Here is a 21,448-nt window from a genome sequence, read left to right on the forward strand (position 1 = left end):
CTATCCTTTTATTATTAGGAGCCTTTGACAACACGTTCGAGAAGAGACGTGTGCTTGCCCATATCCCTTCTTTCTACACCAGTTAGAAACTCTAGGGCAGAGTGACAGAGTGTGAGATCTGCCCTCTGGGCCTCAGCCTCCCTGCAGGCCAGAGGAGGCTTAGACCAGAGGCCACCTGCATCTGCTCTGGCTCCATGGGATCCCGTCCAGGTGCTGCTGTGGCAGCTGCTCCAGGGACACCCAGGCCAGCATGTCCCTGGCTTCCTTCTGCAGATCCCTGCTTACTAAAGTACAGGGCTGGGGAGACAGTGGCTTCTACTGAATTGTCCTGTAACTTTTCATCTATGATATTCATTTGCCATGGTCCTTTTTCTAGAGCTACAAATGGAACATTTTATTAAAAGGTATCATATGGAGAAGCAACTGGTAAGAGTAGCAAAAAACAAAACAACTGTCCTGTGATAGTTTTATTTCAGTCATCTTTTAGAGTCATAAGGAAAACAACCCTCCCCCCCAAAAGAAAGTATTCAAGGTAATATATTTTCAGTTGAAATTATGACTTTGCTATCAGAATTTTGCAAAAGATACCATGGGATTGAAGCTGGGAGAGGAAGACACAGATTCATTTTGACGGGGTTTCTCATTCAGATAAGTGACTGTGGACTGTCACCTCCAGGGCTTAACGTTTAGCAGGCCAGCATCGCCAATTCCTATGTACCTCTTTGTTATTCCGTTCCAATCGTGTGTGCCGTGATTCAAAACACTTCCTTCACTTCCCCAAAGTGACGAATATATATTGAGGGGAGGTCACCCAAAAACCCTGTCACTTGACTCATATTAACAGTGTTCTTGAGTCTCCTACTCTAGACCCATTCTCTCCAGCTTTACCACCTCAGCCTTACAGTTTTCTTGTTGACATTTAGTTAGTTTTGCCCAAGAGACAGTTGACTTGGAAGGCTTTAGAATAAAGTTGTGTTTGTGAATCACCCCTTAGCCCAGGTGTGAGGCTAGGTTTTTCCAGGGACACACAGCTGCACTTCTCTACCTAGTACCTGCCTCGGGGCAGCAGGATCTGACTTAGCAAAGATAAAGATGAAATGCAGGATGGAACCTGCTGGGCTCAGCTGCAGCAGCTGCTGGCAGAGATGCACGTCAGGCCAGCAAGCCAGGCTTGCCTCTTAAAGCAAAACAGTGTTTGCTGTTTCTATTTTAAGCTATTCCTTGAAATGTGTTCACTGATACTGCAGTTGCTCTGGGAGAATTTCTGCAGTGCACAAGTAAGAAAGGAGAGGAGCTAATGGATGTCACTGGCTTACATTCAGCATCTCAGTGCATGGTTGGAATCTCTTGAGCTGCCAATTTGATTGCATTTTAACAATCACTTTACGTAGTGAAAGTCTGAGAATATCGAGTTCCTTTGAGAAAAACGAACTAATTACATGCATTAAATATATGTTTACTTTGAGCCTGGCACAAGTAGTCTTTGTACCAAACAGTTGAACTCAAGTTTGTAAATGGGAAGAAGCATACATAAGCGAGCCCTTGTTATCCAAGAGATGCTGTGTGTTTCTCTTTCTCACGTTTCTCATTAATAATTGATTTTAACTTCTTGTTCTCCTCTGCACCTCAAATTTGGTTGGGAGTTTTTTGTTGTTGTCTTTTGTTTTTCCTTCTCTTGTATTGATTCTGAGGCTAATGCTGCAGTAGGCAGTGCAGCCAGTTGCTGTGCTCTCTGGACCATGTTGTACGTGGTCTACCTTTCATTGGTCAGACTCAAGTAATCGAAGAAAATCCCCACAACTGTAGGGAGAAAATGTATATGCATGGGCCTTGGCTTTGTTTCTGTCATGCTGTTTTTAGTTCTAGCCTTTTAGGGCTTTTATGGACAATTTTTAACAATCCTTGTTGCCATGGATGTCTTTCACATATTTTCTAGCTCAGTCATAGTTGAACCCTGCATGTGAGGCAAATTTCTTTAATTGTTAAAACAACAGTATGAGGCATGGCTGCTTTTCTGTCGGGTGAGCAATGCCAAAACCCTCGGCTGTAAATGGAGAGCTCTGCAGTCCACAGGGCCTGCGTCTTTGGGTTCAAAATGAGAAGTAGGTGAGAGGAGACCAGTGTTGGCATTTATCTAGAAATTCATATTAATGAAGTAAATCAACAGGCATCTATACTGTTTGATGAGTCTGAGCGTTTACAGCAAAAGAGAAGTTTGACTGTAATGCCCTTAGAAGCAGCTTAAAACTTTGTTCCCATTTAATTTATGAAGATTCTAAGAGATCAACTTGAGATGGCATTTTAAGAAACCAGTGAAACAGGTTTGGGGTGACCTTGGCAACACTGAGCCTTCTACAGAATCTTGGGAATTAAACCAGAATTATCAGTTCTTAGGCATCAGGTATTAATCTAAATGAAAAAGTTTAGATTTCTGTGCATTTTGCCCCATCTTCTTACATTATGTTACCTTTTTCCGGTAGTGTAGCCAAAATGGACAGGATGTCTTTCCATTGTGTGGTTGGGCTTTTAAAGTTTTGTTTTTCTTTTTGTAAATAGCACAAATAGAAAACTGTAGATCCAGAAATTTGCTAGTGATATGGTATGTTGAAATTGAATTAAAACCACATTTTCTGTTGCCTAATATTAATTTACTCTAGAGAAATATGGAAGTTCACTTCTTTTCACCATCTGTGGGCAAATCTAGCACAGTTTTAACAAAAGCAAATGGGCATATACAGAATCATGAACAAACGTGTGCAAGGAAATCAGATGACTGATTTCGGGTTCTCTGTTTATCCCAGTGTTCAGTGCCATTCCTTCTGGAGTAGATTTGTAAACCTGAGGCCAGAAAATAATGAATAATGGTGTTTCAGTTGAAGAAGTTTCTTGAACCATGTTTGAAAAATGGATTGGAGGTTTCTATGTGAAAACCATTGTTTCTGTTTACTCTCTTAAAATTGGAAGATCTGGGGACATTGTCTGCTGAAACACAGGGCACCGCCCCCTCCCTGGCTGGGCTGGGGTGGGGGCTGCCCGCACCTGAGTTTGAGTCTGTGCTCAGGCATACCTGGCCCTCCCCTCGCCCACGGTCCCTGGCTGGCCACAGTGGGCTTTCATTGGGGCCCTGCTACCAAGCCATGCTGGCTACATTTGACTTCTCACTTTTGTCACAGTGCAACAGTTACCTGGTATTTATATAAACACATTTCTCTACCTCGCTGATTTGATCACCTGGCCATGCTCATTTTTATGTTGAAGTAAGTAATTTGTTTTTGTCTTCCTTTTAGAACTATGAAACTGAGGCAGAGAGAAGTGAAATAAATTTCTTAGATCACAGTGAGCCAACATCATGGCTTCGAAGAAACCTCAGTAAATCTGCAGTGATATCCATGAGCATATATGACATTCCTTTCCACACTCATAGCTAAATTAAAAAGCAAACAAAAGTAAATGTCCAGTGTTGACTTTTTAATATGTACTATGTTGATTTTTTGGCATTGCATTAAATTAAGATGTTATATCCAATTTTTTATTTACTTTAGGAAGTCTGTTTACTGCTAAAAGAAACCATTGATTCAAGAGTTAAGGAGCACTTGGAAGTTTGTAAACACCGCAGGCAGTCAAATACAGAGTTCACAAGATCCAGTCCCTTGTCCTTAAAAGGTAGGCACAGAGCATTTTTGATTTTGACAAAGAAAGTAAAATTTCTGCTTTGTTAGAAATGGTAATTATGTTTGACTCTGGCTGTTGTGTTAGTATAGTGATACATTTAAAAAATTTGGTTTAATGAAGCTACTTTATTTGGGTAAAGAAAATTAATTAAAAAGCCCTGAAGGGCTTTTAATGGTAGGCAAATCATAGGAAAATATGAAGTTAAACATTCCTAAGAAAACCATAAGTTCTTTAAAGGATTTCTCCCTACAGTTTTACAAATGGATTTGTGTTAATTCTGACTTAAAGTGATGTGGGGTTTATACTTTTAAAATGCTTTCCCATATGCCACCTTATTTCAGTGGTTCTAACTGGATCCAGTTTTGCCCTCCAAGGGACATTTAGCAATATCTGGAGACAGATTTGGTTTTCATAGTTGGGGGGCATGCTACTGGCACTTAGGGGGGTAGAAGCCAGGGATGCTGCTGAGCATCCAACAATGTCCAGGACAGCCCCCCGCTCCCTGCTTTTTTCCCTCCCCCCAAATTATCCAGCCCAAATGTCCAGGATACCAAGATTGAAAATCCTGCTCTATTTCCTAATAATGCTTTGAAAATGGTCACATCTTAGATTTATAGGTAAAGAAACTGAGGGTCAGCAAGGTTAAGTGGCTTGCCCCCCCAAAAAAATAGTCATCTTGAGGACAGAGATTATTGTTTATTTGGCTTCTTTCCCTCTCATTCCCCTCTCCCCCCGTACGTAGCCCAGTGCTAATGTATGCGATCGGTCATAGGCCAAATGAAAGGGTTCTTGGGGGCAATAGCGGAACGTGGTCCAGTAGCTCTCCTGACTCCTGGCCCGGTCTTTTCTCCACTTTGTCATTGTTATGCTTTTAATTCTTTTAAGTTCACTTTGAGTCAGCATTCATAGCATTCTTTGTGGTACACCTACAGCCAACCCTGTGTTACCCTCAAATGACAGTGGGCGCCAGATTATGCTAATGCACCATGGGGTTGTTCACCTCTTGGGGGGAAAAAAGAGTATAAGTGCCCTCCTTTGAAAGCATATTTGATCCGAAGCAGTCACCTGGGCCAGCTGATAAGGAGGCAGCAGATTGATTTTACGCAACCTGAAAGCCATGAGCAAATAAAAATTTCAGTACAGACAATATTGTGGAAGATGATGCCTTCTGGTTTTTAGCTCAATAGAGTTATAAATCTTGAGAAAAGCTATAGAGCCTTGTATCCCTTGTACCTCGGCACACTTGGCTAGTAAAAGGGACAGAGCAAGGTTCCAAGACCTCCCTCTGTGGTGTGGCTACAATAGATTGGCTTAGTTAGTCCTGATTCTCAACTACCCCTTCTCTTGCTTTCCTTCACTACTCAGTGAAGAAAGCAAAATACTCAATGTCCCCAGCTTCTTTCACAGCTAGAGAACACAGTTCTAGCTCAGAGATGGAAATCAAAGCTTTTCTTGGGCTCATGTGTGGAGGAGGTTTATTTTTAAACAGAAAAAGTACCGTGATATGCATAGATATGTAATAACCTATTTTTCCACTATATATTATATTATACAAATCCATCTACACATGCCTAATATATTATACAAATCTGTCTATACACATGACTCACTGTTTTGAGTAAACTGCATAGTATTCTACTAAATGTCCATACTCTAGGGGGACATTTTGAGTGCATCTAATATTTTCACCGTTATGAACAATGGTACAGTGAACATCCTGATACTTTACTTTATTTGTACACTTCAATTTCTTTATAGTATTTGTTTGAATGTGTTTTGTTATTTTTTGGAGGTATCAGGGATCGAACTGGGACCTCATACATGGGAACCAGGCACTTAAACCACTGCACCACACCCGCTCCCCTGAGTGTTAGTATTTTTATTGGTTTTTGCAAGAGCTTCTTAAGGGTATTGATGCTTTGTGTGGTCAGTAGGCTGCAAATGCTTTTTTTCCCCAATTTGCCATTTGCTTTTTACTTGTTTTATTTAACTGTATGGCTGTAAACAAGGAGCACATCATCCACGGTGCCTCCTGTGACCACTGGTGGGACTATGTTCCTTGTAGAAAGTTAAGTAATGTGGTAGTGGGGTTGATTGCCAGAGGAACCCGACGATGCTAATTCAACGTTGTGCTGTTCACTCTTTGGAAAAAACTTTGTGCGAAATAGCCCTCTTTGAGCGTATGCATGGTGTGAGAACACCATTTCCCCTCACCTTCTTCCTTTTCATTCCTCATTCTTTCTGTTGAAAGCACTTGGCCTTGAAACCAAGCATGTTGTTTAATATTCACACTGAAGCCCATCCTCCAGCCACCAGCCAAGCCATGCTCCCACTTCACCTGGACGTCAGGTCAACTGCAACAGCCCCTTCACTGACTTCCTTGCCTCTACTCTGGCCAATGCCTGACCTCCTTTCCATACTTCAGTTAGTGCGATCCTTTAACGTCACAGGTCCAATCTTGTCTGTCTCTGCTTAAAGTCCTTCAGGGTCTCCCCAAGGTCCCCAGGATGAAGGCCAAGACTCTTGGTGTAGCTGTGTCTCCAGCCTCATCTTGTATTGCATTTTCCTTTTTTCTTGTTCCAGCCACAGCTCTAAATTTATTTTCACCCAAGCTCCATTCTTTGGCTCATCTTGGGGCCTTGCCCATGTTGGAATACTAGTCCTTGCCTGTGCTTCCTTCAGCTTCCTCAGGGAAGCTTATCCACTTGGCTCATTCCTTTGTGCAGGCCCAGGAGCCTCCTGAATTTTCACTTATACTGTTTGATTCATATCTGACTTTCCACAAATCTGTAAGTAAGCCACCCTAGGAGAAGTTCTCCCTCTTTTGTTCTCTCTTGTATCTCTTGCTTGTAGCACCATTCCAGGCATCCTGTAGGTACTTAATACTTATTTGTGTGGGTGGTTAATTACACAAATGGTTACGTGTTCCTTTCTTTGTAAGGTCAAAGCCTGCCATAATTTACCTGTCCTACCTTGTCTCCTCCTAGTACTCGCTTTCCTGATTCCCACAAACTTACATTCTCTATACCTCTGTGCCTTTATGGTTACAGGTTTCTCCTCTATCTGGCAAATGCCTACTTAACTTTCAAGATCAACTCAAGTGTTACTTCTGTGAAGTCTTCCTCGGTTTCCTCTCCTCTATTCTCCTGCATTGTTTAGCACTTAACATTTTATAACATTTGTCACATTTATTATAATTATCTTATTATCAGTTTATCTGCCTTTCTCTCTCACCTTTGGTGGAAAAGATTGACCCTGTACCCCCAGAGACTCTCTTCTTCTCCAAATTACCTTGTTGCCTAACTGTAGAGTACAAGCAGGTAACTATGCTTCTGGTTCTGCATGCTTAACCTCAGCCTGACCTGTCCATTTCCTAGAGGTAAGAGCCTGATTCCTTTAGCTCTACCACAAGATTGCTGTTCACAGGTGACCGAGGCTCGTCATACTCTAGGCCATGCTAATGCTAAGGGACAAGACAGACACATGGAACGATGTACCGTCATCGTAAATTTATTAATAGCATCACTAACCGTGGAGACCCAGCACACACGTTTACTTTTTCCTTATCTAACTGCCTGTTGTATACTGCTCCCACAGTCTTACCAAAATGCCTTTTTCAAAAGCAATTTCAAAGCCACTGGCCATGAGGCCTTGGCTGTTTCCTGTTAGAACTTGGCCCCATGTCTCATGTTTCCCCAAAGCAGGGAGAACTGCTCCCACCCTGGTGGTTTCATATGAGCGAACTGGACTGTTTGCGCTCCTGTGTAAATGGGGTATCTTCTCTAGCTTGCTGTGTCTCTTGCTCATCCAGGTCTGCAGGACGTGCAGGCTTCCTCAGTGATCCTGGCTGGGCTGCCATCTAGACTGTGGCTGTTACAGCTGCCTGCTCTCAAGTAGTAATATTCTTTAGGCTCTGTTTCTTCTTTATTAAAAAATGACAAAAATGACTTTGAGGCCAGTTCCTTAATCATGTGGCATAAAGGAACAAAGAATATCCACAGGCTCAAACAGTGACCATTTAGCACAGATGTTTGTTCATAACCTCATTCTTTTAGAGTCACCTGCAATGTTATTTCTGTAGATTCAGGAAAACTAACGATGAGGCGATGTAAGAAAGTTTTTTTAAAGGCTCACCCATCACTTCCTGTCAATTCTACCTCATTAATATTTTCTCCCTTTGCTTGCCAATATTGGGTATTCCTGGTGATTTTAATTTTTGTTGGTCTGACAGGCCCAGAAACCAAAAAAATATTCTTTATGCTTGAATTTCATTAGTTTTTCTGCTTTTGTGTTTATTGTTTTATACTCCTCCACTAACAACCATTGTTCACCTTTGTATTGGAGTGCTTCTTAATTTTTCTCTTTTTCCTTAATTTTTTTTCTCTTTTTCCTGTTGTCACTCCCTTGATTGAGGCCCTTCCCTTTTTTTTTTTAAAGATTTATTTATTTATTTCTCTCCACTCCCCCCCGACCCCAGTTGTCTGTTCTCTGTGTCTATTTGCTGCGTCTTTGTCCGCGTCTGTTGTTGTCAGCGGCACAGGAATCTGTGTTTCTTTTTGTTGCATCATCTTGTTGTGTCAGCTCTCCGTGTGTGTGGCACCATTCTGGGGCAGGCTGCACTTTCTTTTGCTCTGGGCAGCTCTCCTTATGGGGTGCACTCCTTGCACGTGGGGCTGCCCTCCGTGGGGGACACCCCTGCGTGGCAGGGGACTCCTTGCGCGCATCAGCAGTGCACATGGGCCAGCTCCACACGGGTCAGGGAGGCCCGGGGTTTGAACCGCGTACCTCCCATGTGGGAGACGGACGCCCTAACCACTGGGCCAAGTCCACCGCCAGGCCCTTAATCAGATCTTGAGTTACTGCCACCGCCTCCTGATTTTCCTTTTTATGCATTCATACTTCTTCTTGCCAAAATGACCTTTTTTTAAAAAATAATTTTTACTTTTTCAGGGTGGCCTTTTGAAAGCAAAAATTTGATAGTCCCCAGTTTAGTGCCCTCCATTGGCCAAGAACCTTAGTTGCTTAATATCCTTCATTGAGATGAGCCAGAATGGGTCTGGCTTTCTAGAGAGAGAAGTTGACTAAGGATATCAGGTAGCTTACAGGCTCTCACAGACAGGGTGGCTCCACCTCACCAGGGGGATGGTTTGGGTACAAGGGTGATCTCCCCTGCCACCTGGGACCAACAGAGCCAGGGCTGGTGTCAGAAGCTGTGCCCAGGCTCAGCCTCTGCCGCCAGCTGCAGAAAATGGACTCCCTGTCTCAAGACCACAGCCTGTGCTGTTCTGTCTGAATCCTCCACATGAGAAAACTTGACCTCATGCCTCTACCCAAGTGGCAAGTATGTCAGAGCTGCAACATCTTTGACTTTTAGGGAAGGTGGGACTTAAAAAATGTGGGAACTTAACAAAATGTAGGGAGGATGTTTAGAAAATTTCAGTGGTTGTGTGCAAGTTACAAATAATCCACTAGCCATATCCCCTTGGCTTCCTTCTTCCATGAACTTCCAAATAATAGTAGCATGCTACTATAGCCTAACAGCATAATGCTCTCCACTACAGAGGAAGTATGCTTACCATCTCCTCAAAAAATAATAACCCAAGTCTCATCAAATCCTAGCGCCAAGTCCAGGATTTCTAGTTCATTCACAGCCTGTATTTGTAACGGGTAACTTAGCAACTAATTTGGAAGTTAACCTATACCAACATTCCCTAAATAAAATAATGGAATCAGAAAGCCAAACAAATGAGTTACTATACACATATATACATGAAGCATTAAGTGTATTGTTCATCCTTGCCACCATGGCTACTTTGTCTTGAGCCCTTCGGGCGGGTGCTTTGGCAGCTGGGGACAGAGGCTGGCCAGTGTCCATCTTGTCTGCCCCAGTACAAGAACTTCTCCATAATGGGGCCTTTCAGAGAACATTCATGTAAGTTCCATGTATTCTCTCACTTCACATAACTTTTCCTCAGAAGTCCTTCTCCCCAGGCCTTCTGCGTCTCTATTTCTTTAAACCGTTAGTCACTGCTGGTGAATCAATATATATTTACATCACAGGTTCTCTCCCCTTACACACCAAGAGGTCCCAAAATATGCCCACCGGACATTCTGCCCACCAGATAGATTTTCTGTCTCCATCTGGCATGAGGTTATGACTTTGCAATCACTCACTTCGGACCACCCTGTTGGGCAGAGCCGTCTGTAAACAAGGAACAAATTTTTTAAAAATGTAAAATATCTGTAACAGAAAATTAGCCATTTTAACCATTTTAAATGTACAATTCAGTGGCATTACATTCACAATGTTGTGCAACCATCACCACCATCTGTTAACAAAACTTTTTTTATCCTAAATAAAAACTCTTTACCCATGAAGCAGTATCTACCTCCTCACTATCCCTTTCTCCCAGCCCTCCAGTAACATCTAATCTATTTTCTATGTCTGTGTATTTGCCTGTTCTAGGTATTCCATGTAAACAGAATCCTATGATATTTATCCTTATGTATCTGGCTTATTTCCTTTAGCGTAATGTTTCAAGGTTCATCCATGTCGTAGTGTGTATCAGAATTTCATTCCTTTTTTTTTTTCTTCTATCCATTCATCTGTCAATGGATACTGGAGTCATTGCCATCTTTTGGCTACTCTGAATAATGCTGCTGTGAATGCTGGTGTACAGTGATCTGTTTGAATCCCAGCTTTCAGTTCTTTGGGGTATATACCTGGGCAGGGCATTGCTCGGTCCTGTGATAATTCTATGTTTAACTATTTGAGGAACTGCTTACTGGTTTCCATAGGAACTGCACCACCAGGCACACATTTTTATCTGGTGGTCAACTGTTCACTGAAGTGATCACACTTTCAGGTCATTTATATTATATCGGTTCGAGAAACCCAAATTTCTGAGAAACATTCAGTTGCTGTGGGCTGCAAGTGCCTCTGAAACAGAGTGCCAACAGAGCAGTGACAGAAAAACAATGATAGCTATCCCACCAGTGAATAGAACCCTGCTTCTAAGTCTCTCCTCATTGAGATAGAATAAAACAACTTTCCTGGCTCTGAAGAGCTGATGCCAGGTGCTGTAGAGCTCCAGTTGAGAGACCACCTCTGGCAGGAATCTGCCTAGTTAAACTTACATTAATCTACCATCGTTTTCTAAGACCATCTATCTTCTAATTAGGCCAAACAGGCCAGTTAAGTAAAAAGTCTATATGAATAATTACTCTTGGCTATTTCAGGTTTTTGGTGGTGGCATAGTCTCTTTAATTCTGTAGGGTTGAATGCTGCTTTTGGCTTACAATTTTAATGGGGAGAGAGAATGTGGAGACTTCCATCTGGCCCTACCTTATGGCAATAGAACTCATGTCATGAGACGTAGGGTTCAAGTGTAGATTCTGTCATTTGCAGAGTAAATCTATCTCAGTTATATACTCAGCAACTGAGAAGGCACCTAGAGGAGATTTTTACAGACCTTCTGGGCCTTCATAAGATAAAATTTAGGTCAAATTTCTATTTATCACCCTCATGATCAGTCACCATGGTACCCAAGAACCCAAAGGTTAGCTTTATCTCAGAGCCGATGTCCAGTAATCCTCATATGTTCTGGGTGTGTCCATTTGCTCAGTGTGCAGGTACCCTAGTAAACAGCTGCAAGTCCCAAGGGAAGAGCTGTATATCGTGCTTGTTATTCGAGGGGCCTGGTGTTCTCAAGGCACTGTAGGGTCTGTGTTCTGATTCCAGTCTGGAAACTGGCTGCCAGCTGTGTCTCCCCTGCCAGGTGCCCTAATTAGGCCCTTGTTCACCAGGTGTAGATTTTTTTTTCTATTGTACAGTTTAATAAGGGCCTAAGTATGCTTTTCCTCTTATCGAGTTAAGGTCATAATCAGTTAACCACGGCCAGATACTTCCGAGTTGAACTAGTCTGATAGGGTTCCCATCAAGGTTGCCATTGGGTTATGACTCCCCAGTGGGCCAAAGCTTGGGCTGACTGCAGACTTTAGGCCACCCAGGCATCAGCCGCCCCACCCACTCTTGGGCGCCATTCCTGCTCATTAGCCCTCCCTGAATCACTCACTCCCTGAGGGTTGTCCCTCACCCCCAAGGGGCTTGCCAACTCAGGAACAGCCTTGGTCATGGTGTGCTTCCCACACTGGGCTCCATGCCATTGTGCAAAGGGTCCCAGGGAGCACAAGGGAACCACTTGGCACAGACTGGCATTCCTACATATATCAGCACACATCCAGATCCTCTACCCACCCAGCATCCTGTAGCAAGGCCTGCTTGACCGTGGTGTGGCTAGATGTACTGTGTAGCTGAGTCCCAGCTGAAGGACCCTGTTTCCCCCACTCATCACCCTTTTTGGGGGGTATGCATGAAAGCACTTTGTGGGGTTTTAGGCAGCAAGCAGTCTGGCTGTTGGGGAGCATGCTGGGCAAGGCACCTGGTTGGTATGCAGAGACTTTGGCTGCAGTCCAGCTAGACCTGTGGGAAGTTGAGATTTGGAAGATCCCAAGGGGGAGGGGATCCTTGGTTCTGGATGACTCTGGCCTGACACCTCTGGGAGAGACCTCATGGTTACTGAGCAGCCTGGCACTCCACCCCGATCAGCTTGCAGCCTGCAGAACACCACGCTCTTCGCCTCTGGGCCTTTGCTCAGGAAGAGGACAAGTGCTGGAGGAACTAAAGGAGCGAATTGTATTTATGACTCACCAGCCCTGTGTGTGTTGGCCACGGCTTTGCAGCAGCATGCTTTCATTGCAGCACCGCCTGCCTCCTCAACAGAGGGCAGGGGCACAAGCGGTCTGTGAGTTATCAATTAATGAGCAGGCTTTCTTGTTTGGTTTTCAGAAAGCCAGAACCATGTCCTGCCCCATGTAAGAGTGAGCTGCAGTATTTTCTCAACCTGTTGGGTGCCAGCCCGGTGGTAAGGCCTGGGGGCAGCCCTTGCTTGCCGGCATTCCCAGCCCTTGCTCTGAAGATGAGACCCAGGCTCGGATTCACGTAACTTGCCCAAGGTCCCAGTGAGCGTCAGAGGCAGTGTGAATATGCAGCTGGTCTCCACTGCTTCCGTTCCCAATCCAGAGGATGTCATGTGTGTGTGTGTGCACGGGTGCATGTGCTTTCACTTTAACTTTACTCTTTTAATAAAATTCCCCTCTAATCATGAAGGCAAAGCTGTCTTTAAATTAACTGCCTGGGGAAGTGGATGTGGCTCAACTGATGGAGCATCCGCCTACCATATGGGAGGTCCAGGGTTCAAACCGAGGGCTTCCTGACCCATGTGCAGTGCTCCCGCGCACAGTGAGTGCTGTGCCACGCAGGTGTGTCCCCCACATAGGGAAGCTCCACGTGCAAGGAGTGCACCCCACAAGGAGAGCCGCCATGTGTAAAAGAAGTGCAGCCTGCCCAGGAGAGGTGCTGCACACGTGGAGAGCTGATGCAGCAGGATGATGCAGCAAAAAGAGACACAGATTCCCAGTGCTACCAAGAATACAGGCAGACACAAAGGAACACACAGCGAATGGACACTGAGCAGACAATGGGGAGGGGAGGTGAAGGGGAGAGAAATAAAAAATAAATACATCTTAAAAATACATAAACTGTTTGGAATCTAGGAGCAGTGTTCTGCTTCAACCATGTGGCTACCTTTATCTTAGCTTTTCTGTCCCCTACTCTGATGACGAGATGGAAAGCGACAGAGTTTGGCTTCCAGCTCCAAACCTTTCCCTCTGCATTGTCTGAATAGAGGTCACTGCGCTTCTGTTTGTGATGAGTAATAGTAAATTCTTTTACTGCCTTTTATTCAATTCTGTGTAAGCTTTTCTTGCCATTAACATCTATGAAACCCAGGCCTTTGGAAACTGCCATAAAATAAGTTCAGTTTTCCTGGGCACTGTGGTTTCTGTCTGCAGTGGCTTTCTTCTTTGGCTTTTCTTGTAGGCTGAACACCCCTCCAAAATCTTAGCTTAAATCTCTGGCTAAAGCATGTAGCTGTCTGCTTGCTCTTTGGCTGCATCCGAGGGATCTCGTGTGAATGCTGAAGACTGAATTACCAGGCGTCTTCTCTTGACACCCACGCCACATTCTCTGGTGGGCACATCACCACCATGTTAGGAAATCAGTGGGTGTTCGCACAACAAGAGGAGAGAAAGAAAAAGGAGAGAATCGCCAAAATAAGCAAGCTCTTCCTATTCTTCCTTCTGTCTGAGAAATGCTCCCTTCCTTTCCCCAACACCCGATGAGTGGTACCTGCCAAAGAAAGCTTTTCTCTTTGCTCTCCAGACACAAGCTTGATTGTGAGCCCTTCTCCCTGGTGTCTCCCCAAGTGCAAATTTGTATCTGCAGTGTTTGTTTTGGTTTGTATTTATTTTCCCAGCCCATTGAATTCAGGGCCTTTTCCTATTTAAAATAAATTTTGGAAGTGAAACACTTTTCCCTTTGAGCCCAGCCCTTCCTTCATATAAATGTTCAGGCATTTTTAGAGGACAATGAAATCTGGTTCTTAAAACACCATTCTTATAGTTCCCTTTAAGACAGGCCTTTCTTACATGTTAGCAAACACACTCACACACAGTACATCCCATGGCTGCAACCACTGCAAAAGCATGGGCCCTTGGTAAATAATGCCACCTTAGTGACCACTCTATCTGTGAGTCGGCTCTCCCACATCGCTGCTGTACACACCAAAACTTAGGCGTGGGACTGCACCGAGGCCACAAACAGTGATGTGGATGGTTTTCTGACTTTCACAGTTAACCCTAGAGGACAAAAGAGGAAGAAGCTGTCACCATGCGGTCTTATAAGGAATGAAACAGCCCCACACACTTTCATTTACCTGCCATTCTGTTAGGTGCTCTTCCCTTTCAGACATCATTTTTTCTCTTCACAGCCCTTTACAGACAGAAGTGCGTTCCCCTAGCTTTGTTAGAGAGCATAGTGGAGCATGTGTTTTCTTTTTACACGTGTTTAAATAGCTTTGTTTGTTATTTACATTTCTTCCCATAATATACTTGTTTGAGACATTTTCTAGCCTTTCATCCACACACAAAAAACTTGAAAGGACATTAATGAAAGCAAATGCGTAGAAGCCCTCCAGTGTATGTGCCGTGATTTCAACAGAAATTATTTTTCCAGGACTGGGAATTTGTGAAATGTCAAGTTTTATACTTTTTACCAAAAGTGTGATAAAACAGCAATGACACTTTGCTTTCTCAAAAACTGGAGTGACTTCTCTAGCCACTTATTGCAATAAATGGAAAGAAAACAAAATCCCTAAGCTTTGAAAGGTAGTGTTTCCATTTGTTACTGTCACCTGCTGTGGACATTGCCAGAATTGCAGGGACTGTTTTTCTGTCTGCTTAAGAAATGAAAGTGCAACCATAAACCTGTGATACTCAAGACTTCAGAACATCATGGATACAGGCCACATACAACCAGGAAGATGCTGTCATGCCCACCCCTCACCCCACCCCCCAAAAAAATCAGCCACATGGCTTAGGAAACAGTTGTTAGGAAGTTGCAAATCATAATAGCCTCCAGTGACCCACTCTGCATTCTTGTTGGTTGGACCACTAGCCCATAGTATTGTGCTGTTTCCCTGGATATTTTTTCTGTTACAGAAAACTTTGAATAGTACGCACTTCTCAATGTTACTGAAATCATAGTTAACTGCAGGCTTAACTAATTCATGTCTGGATTTTTGGACTTCCCTAGTAATGGTAGTAATGGTATTCACAGTACTGAATTCGTAGTACTATAAATAAAATTCTGTACTCCATTTAGCAGTTGTACAATGCACCCATGTCACCTTCAATCCTATAGTACATACTTGAAAAAGAGAACAGAAATTCAATGGAGGAAAAAAAAAATTTTTAATTGGAAGCTCACCAGGCCCAAGGTATACCAGCTGCTAGCAAAGTTAGATACACTGTGAAAACTGCATACCAATTATCCCTCAAATTATTAAGCATTATTTTTAGCAAGGCCTTCTGGACTGGGCAGGCAAAGATTTAAATGCCCATTCCAGAGACTAGCGCCAATATTCTAAGTGGTAGTATCTCATGGAGATTGACCGTGAGGAAAAAGTATTCAGCATAAGATTTGGCTAGAAACCGATTAGGTAGGCGTCTGATCCTCCCTCCTCAAATCTACTGGTTTTGCCAACTACTTCCTTTCACAGCAATAACAGTTCTCAAGATGAGAAAATTCTCTCACTCCACATGGAATAAAACCATATTTGGGAAGCCAGACACAAAAGACCACATATTGTACAATTCCATTTATATGAAATGCCCAGAATAGGCAAATCTATAGTGACAGAAAGTTAATTAGTGATTGCCTAGGGCAGGGGGACCTTGGGGGGAAATGGAAGGTGACTGCTAAAGGGTTTGGGGCTTTTTAGGGTTGTGGTTGTACAACTCTGTGAATATATTATAAACCACTGAATTGTACACCTTAAATGGGTGAATTGTATCTCAACAAAGCTGTTACAAAATATATTAGGAAAGGAAGATAGCCCCAAAAGAAAATAAAAGGCTCTCCTAAATCAAGTCACATTTGAAGAAAATGGTAAACAAGCCTGATATAAGGAACTTGTGTTGATTTAATAATCATTTTAGCCCCTGACCTCACATTTTTTAACTCATTTCTACATTATTTCAGGTTATCAGCAGATTTCTAACTTTGTTCTCATTAGAGAGCAGAGCCAGTGTTCCACAGACAGACTGGGATGGTAAAAAAACAACAACAAAAGCCCAATGACAAAACAATCTCATGCTTTAGAGCTGTGTGTTTCCAGGCAGAAAAGAAGAGCTGAGGTTCATTTTCAGTGGAGAAAATGTCAAGTGTCAGGGTTTCTATCATACTATTCTTTCATCAAACAGGTTTCCTTTCAACCCTGCTTCCAGTTATTCCCATTACACCTATGCCTGTGCAACTCAGCAAAAGCAGCGTGTCCAGAAAGAAACGCTGAGCTTTCTGAAGATAGAAGTGCTAACCAAAGTTCTCCTAAAAGTAAAATCACTAAATATTTCTAAAAGAAAAAAAAATGTTCGACTCTGTATCCTGATCCCTACCTTTAGCAACTCTTAGCCTGGTATAAATTAGAAGCTAGGAAACAATTTCTTAAATGACCTTAACTTTAGGGGGGAAAAAAGTAGCTATTAGTTCCAAATATTTAGAACTTATTTGGCCCAATTTCTATGAAATCTGCCTTCAGGTGAGACCCCTCCTTTATTTCACTATTTCATTAGGTTAGTGTGCAACAAACTAATAAGCGTTTTTGAATAAGTTAAACTAGCTAATGACAAGTAATCAGTTTTCCTTGGAGATTACTATTCTTCTACAAGGGCAGTATAACTGAATCATGAGTGGTCATTTGGTCCATCTTCATCTAACCTTACACTATATAATCGGTCAGGGCAAAATTTTACAGATAAAGCAAATACAAGTAACTTTACAGCAAGTTGCACTCATTAAATTGTTATAACAAAGAATTTGTGACACAAAAATTGCTCATTAAATTGTTATAACAAAGAATTTGTGACCCAAAAATTGCTCACTGCCCACATAGAACCTCAGAGAGGTGATGAAACAAGACAGCTGATGATTGACTATATATGGGAGCAAGGTAAGGTGAAAAGTCGTGGATAAATTAAAAACTGGCCAGGTACCTGCTGAAGCAGAGCCACTTTTTAGGGGGCATAAGAGAAACTGATGAGTCACCATTTTAGTCTCTTTCACTAAGCTCATTTGTTAAGAACCATTTTAACATAATTCACGCAGCAATAGTCACAGTATTTCCAAAGGGATCCTAAAAACCCAGACTCCAATATTCCAGCTCTGTGATTCCAGATTATATTATTCCAGGTTATAATATTCCAGATTATAGTAACCTGTCCTGTTACTATAATCTGTAAAAATCTAATGATGCAGTGATTCAAGTTTTTATAACTTCAGCGATGTGTGAGAAAACATTGCATCTGGGTTTGAGGCATTTGTTGAATCTGAAGGCCAGAACAATACTTGACCACCATGATTAAATACATAAAATGATGGGTGATTCTTTCATGTGTCAGATGTTGCCATGCAGGAGAAAAGGCTGTGTGGGCTAGTGCAAAGGCCAATGCCACCAGCCCCTTCCATAGGGCGCAGATTCTCAAGCAACGGCAGTTCAACAAAAGGAAAGACAAGACAAGGATTCTTTTCACTATACAAAGCAGTTGACAAGATGCAATCTGAACCGGCAAGATGTTTTCAATGTTAATGTAAACCTTATTGGAATGATCCTGTTGAGCTGCAAGCAAACTGCTTCTTTCTCTCCCCCCCTCCCCTTTACACCCCTTCCTGCACACCAGAAGGACGGTGATTTTTCTCTCATAAAACAAAGTTTATATTCCCATTGCTTGGTTTCAAATTACAGTGCCAATTCTGTTGGAGCATTTATAGTGATGCAGCTCCAGTATCAGTACCTTTGAGTCTGCTTGGGCTTGTTTGCATTTACATGCAGGCTTTCCACTCCTAAATTTTTGCATATTTTGGAACTGGAAAGTTCAAAACAACTCGAATCCCCTGGTACTCTTGGGTTCTGGAAGATCTTGTCATCAAATGCTGACTTTCAAGACTTCTCTCTTGAGTTGCCCCACTTGGCTGAGTGCCTTGCCCTTTTATTAGCTGTATGAAGATGATTTAGGATTAGATATTCCTACAGACCCTGCTTGGGGTCAGGTAGAACTGGTTGGTGGCACTCCTGCACCAGCAGGAGTAGGAGGAGAAGTTAATATAGACACGAGATAAAGACCTTTCTTTTGATGATTTGTTATGCCATTTTCTAATGGTGACAGCCAAGTGGGAGGCGGGTCATTCTGTTTGAACCAGTAGAGGGAAACAGTACTTACCCACTGAAAATTGTGGTTTCTCCCCACATGTTGGGAATGTGTAGCCTGGGGTGCTGGTCAAATGTTTTCAGCCTTCACATGGTGTGGGATGGTGTGAGTGTGTGTCTGTGTATGCACGTGTGTGTGTCAAGAGTTGGAGAGATAATGTGACCTCTACTACAGGGGCTGAACTTGCCTTTGGCACAACCCTGACGGAGGCCTAGAAGGTGGTGAGCTCCCCTGTGCTAAGGGATCCCAGTGAATGAGGAGAGCTGTTAGGTCTGTTAGTCCACACAAAAAGCAGCGGCCTTTACTCATGCATGTTGCCTCTATATGTTGTTGTTGTTGTTGTTTTAAAGATTTATTTTTATTTGTTTCTTTCCCTTCCCCTGCCCTGCCCTGCCCCAGTTGTCTGTTCTCTGTGTCTATTTGCTGCGTGTTCTTTTGTCCACTTCTGTTGTTGTCAGCGGCATGGGAATCTGTTTCTGTTGCGTCACCTTGTTGTGTCAGCTCTCCGTGTGTGCGGTGCCATTCCTGGGCAGGCTGCATTTTCTTTTGCACTGGGCGGCTCTCCTTACGGGGCGCACTCCTTGCGTGTGGGGCTCCCCTATGCGGGGACACCCCTGTGTGGCACGGCACTCCTTGCGCGCATCAGCACTGCGCATGGGCCAGCTCCACACAAGTCAAGGAGGCCCGGGGTTTGAACCGCGGACCTCCCATGTGGTAGGCGGAGACGCCCTAACCACTGGGCCAAGTCTGTTGTTTTAACATGTAAGATGGCAAGATGCAATGGGAACTATTTATCCTGGCATGTACTGCTTTTCCCAGGAGTTTTCTCTCCGCTACACGATAACACTGGCCTCAAGATAGGAGATACCTGTAGTGTTTACCAGCTTGTCTGTTCCCTTTTAATTTTCTCCTTTTGGCCAGGGCCTCCAATCATAATGCCAAGATTTTTAAAGTCCTAGTAATTGCGTTTCCTATCACTAGTATTACTAACCATTGGGAAGCTTGAGAGAGAAAATGAATAGTAGTTACCTGAGGCAGATTAAATTATCAGTAAGAATCCTTTGATTTTGGAGGGTATAAAGGACAAGCGAAGAGGCCCTAATGCAGAATAATGCACTGTGGTTTAAAGGTTTAAAGCTTTGGAACTGAGACTTGGTAACTGAATGTCTGGGGAATTTGGGAGACTACAGTCCAAATGATGATTAAAACCAGAGAGCTTTCACATTCAAATTTCTTTTAACACAGCACCCAATTATTCCAGTTATTTAGAATAAATGTAGAGAATCTAAAATTGTATTTTCTGTCATTACTAAATATTTTCAGTTTACCAGTGCAATTACTTATATCCAAAACAATTTTATGTATTCACTGTGATAACTTGTCTAAACTTGGGAGAGGGTATCTCTGGTACAATAGGCATTTATATCCTCTTGAGATGAATTCTCTGCAGAGATTTGGGTGAGGTGGATATTTGTGAAGCATTGGGAACCCCTGTGCTATTCCCAGGGAGTCAAGTAGAGGTATTTCATATCTGCTGAGGTACACTTAATTGCGCAGCTTGTTTATATTTGTGGTTCTGCTACAGCTCTATCATTGCTTAGAGCCTAAACTCTGATCAGATTCAGATTTAACTATTTGATCATGAAAAACATTACCTAATAGTAAACTTGCCTTAATCTGTTTTGTGAAACATCTTGAGAAAATGATCCATGTCAATATTTTAAGCAAAAACAAAACTAGCTCTACATATATCATAAAAAAATGTTACATTTTTATGTTAGATGGGCTAGTTTTAAGTCAAGATCAAATCACAGTTCTGGCTTCATAGATAGGCTTGTATGGCCCATGTCAGTGTGTGTGCATATGCACATGCATGTTTCTGTGTGTATTTAATGGATATACATCTACGTATGTACCTACAAATAGAAGCTGCTACTAAAGAAAATAAAGAGTTACAAAGCCTGAAGGAGGGCACCAAAAATATGATTTCCTTACACATATTTGCAGGAATTGTACTTAATTGCAACCAGAAGTCTGACCTGGAAGTGTAGTGTTTTGACCCCTGAGCTGTCTTGTTTCCTAGTTGCAGTGTTTTACTCTCCCCCAACTGTGAGAAAATCTATTTTACATGGCTTTAACCCTGTGTATTCTTAGAAACACTGCAGTAGAAATTATTCCCTGGAGGGGAAAGAAACTCTCATTATTTACAAGACTGACTTGTAAAGGTTTCTCTTAAATAGAAACATTTTTTGAAATCTTTCTTCATAAGACATCTTGAAAAGGAAGCAGCTTCTGGGCTTCCCTTCAAGGTAGTGCAGGTTTTTGGAATACTGTAATATTTTTGCACTGTGTAAGTTTTTCCTTGTTTTAGTGAAATGTTAACTTTTTAATAATGAAAGGGTACAGAGGTTATAGTCTTTTCATGAGGAGGTTTTTTTTAAAACACTTTTTTAAAAGGAATACTTTAGATTACATAAATGTTACATAAAAAATGTAGGGGATTCCCATATGCCCCCCCCTCCCCCTCCAACACTTTCCCACATTAACAACATCCTTCGTTTGTGTGGTACATTCATTACAATTGATGAACACGCATGAAAGCATTGCTACTAACCGTGGACTACAGTTTATTTTATAGTTTACACTTTGTCCTGCACAATTTTGTAAGTTATGACAAAATATACAATGATCTTCATCTGTCACTGCAAAGTCATGCAGGACAAATCCAATATCTCAAAAATGACCCCATGCTATACCTGTTTAGCCCTCTCTCTTCCTTCAGAATCTCTTGTGGCCACCGCCTCCACATCAATGATAAAAGTTCTTCTATTTCTAGAATAACAATAAGTCTATAGTAGAATAACAATAAGTCTACTCTAGTCCATCATTCATT

The 21,448-nt window shown here is 42.5% G+C and overlaps 1 protein-coding gene across 1 annotated transcript in view; it reads left to right on the top strand.

Moving 5' to 3' along the window:
- SLX4IP (SLX4 interacting protein) overlaps positions 1-21,448 on the top strand; it is a 186,987-nt gene that overhangs the window by 111,889 nt on the left and 53,650 nt on the right. Inside the window, 1 exon segment of the mRNA XM_004461828.5 lies at positions 3,543-3,663. Within this exon segment, the coding sequence (XP_004461885.2) occupies positions 3,543-3,663 (121 nt within the window).

Source organism: Dasypus novemcinctus, chromosome 24, assembly GCF_030445035.2.
Source record: "Dasypus novemcinctus isolate mDasNov1 chromosome 24, mDasNov1.1.hap2, whole genome shotgun sequence".
Lineage (NCBI taxonomy): Eukaryota > Metazoa > Chordata > Mammalia > Cingulata > Dasypodidae > Dasypus > Dasypus novemcinctus.